This window comes from Dichomitus squalens, assembly GCF_000275845.1.
Source record: "Dichomitus squalens LYAD-421 SS1 unplaced genomic scaffold DICSQscaffold_48, whole genome shotgun sequence".
In the NCBI taxonomy this organism is placed as follows: Eukaryota; Fungi; Basidiomycota; class Agaricomycetes; order Polyporales; family Polyporaceae; genus Dichomitus; species Dichomitus squalens.
The window spans coordinates 168,058-169,870 of NW_006766930.1; the positions used below are offsets into that span (position 1 = coordinate 168,058).

At 56.1% G+C, this 1,813-nt stretch overlaps 1 protein-coding gene across 1 annotated transcript; it reads left to right on the forward strand.

The window, feature by feature from the left end:
• Window positions 1-1,007: 1,007 nt before the first annotated feature.
• DICSQDRAFT_12682 (uncharacterized protein) lies at window positions 1,008-1,812 on the forward strand (the record flags this gene model as incomplete). Its single annotated transcript, XM_007369392.1, has 2 exons — window positions 1,008-1,259; window positions 1,687-1,812. Coding segments are annotated over 2 exons (378 nt in total), but the record flags the coding sequence as incomplete, so codon positions are not given.
• Between the last annotated feature and the right edge of the window lies 1 nt (window position 1,813).

Here is a 1,813-nt window from a genome sequence, read left to right on the forward strand (position 1 = left end):
TTTGGAGTTGTGTGGAGAGGGAGCAGCAGACGCATCTGGAGGCAATCAGGGATGATCCTCAGGCTATGTGGGCGAAGCTGGAGGCTGTTCACATGCAGAAGCGACCAGGTACGAGGTTCAACACCTACAATGCCCTCCTCAGCCTTTCCAAGGCAGAAGACGAGTCCCTATCCTCCCTGGCCACTCGAGCTATCCAGCTCAAGTCCGACATGCTCGCCCTACGCCCTCCCAGCTTCACCATCACCCAACTCGACGATGAGCTTGTCCTTATGGCTCTAATTCGCGCCCTGCCTGTTGAATACACCTCCCTACGCCACACCCTGCTCCTGGACGACTCCCTCACCCTTGACAAGCTTCAGGACATCTTTGTTTCGCTCGAAAATCAGCCTGGAGCGTCCCCACCCGTCCCTGCCCTCTCTAATGCCGCCACATCGCTCTCCTGCACCTTCTGCAGTCGATCTGGCCATTCCGAGGACCAGTGCTACGCTAAACGCGATGCCAGTGTCAAAGCGAAAGAACGTGCTGCTCAACGCTCACAGTATCGCTCCAACAAGTCCAGAAACAAGCAGGAGGCGTCCCAGGCTTCGAACGACACATCCAGGACACAGGGGACACCCCAGGAGTCCGCTGGTGCGGCCACTGTGAGTGCTGGTTGCGCTCTTGCCCTCTCCTCTTCAGCAGATCGCTCTACCTGGCTCGCTTCGCCTGCTGCTGCTAACTGGAACACCGACACAGGTGCATCTGCACACATGACACCACACCGCCACTGGTTTCGCTCCTACTCACCCCACAATGTCCCCATTCGACTCGCCAACTCGCACATTGTCTACTCGGCTGGATTGGGGTCTGTAGTGTTTCAACCTGCGTCTAGAGGCGGCGTTTTACCCCCTGCTGTCGTTCTGCACGATGTCCTTCATGTACCTGCGCTTGGAAGCAATCTACTGTCTGTGTTTCACCTCACTCGCCAAAAGGGCTACACTGTCGAGTTACAGGCCGCCTCTGTGCTGTTCTATCACCAGGGCGAGTTGCGCTTCGAGGCCAAGGTCGACGAGCACAACAGAGGCTACCTCCTAGGCCATACCATTGCTCAGCCGAAGAATGTGCTCTCTGCCTCCACCGCTTGCGAGGAGGACCTCGATCTTTGGCACAGACGTTGCTCGCACGTCAATCTAGACGATCTCCGCTCCATAATTCGAAAGGACCTCGTTCAGGGCCTCACCATCCGCTCCAAGCGTCCACCCAGCCCCATCTGCGAGCCTGTTGGCTGCAGTGGGCCTCAGAGGGGTCACAATGGCCTAAGTCGAGCTCTGTAAGTCTTCTCATTGCAAGGAAACTGTGCTACACACCTAAGTCGAGCTCTGTAAGTCTTAAGGACTGCAGAGTCGACTAAGGCGCAGATGACGGCGCACAGAGCGCGTGGGAACTAGCTAACACGACCATACACTACGTGGCGCTGGAATGGCGCCAAACGGACCAGAAGTGCGTAAGGTAGACACTATTCTAGAGTGCAGTCAGATCTATAGAAATGGAGACTACTAGTGAAAGAAATGCGGTATCTGTATGGAAACGAGAGTTGTGACTATACGAAAATTACCGTAGATAGCGGACAGCGCGAACTATGTATGGCGCAATGCGGGACTTGGTGCGATTAAAATCGACGGCGCTACAGCACCGACTCCAACAGAGCCATGCCTTGCTGGCAAGCTAAATCGCCACCCCATCCCTCGTTTCGCCTCCCGGAGGTTTGTTCGTGTCGCCCTGGTCCACACAGACCTCAAAGGCAAGCTGCCTGTCCCTTCGCCTGAGGGCTACC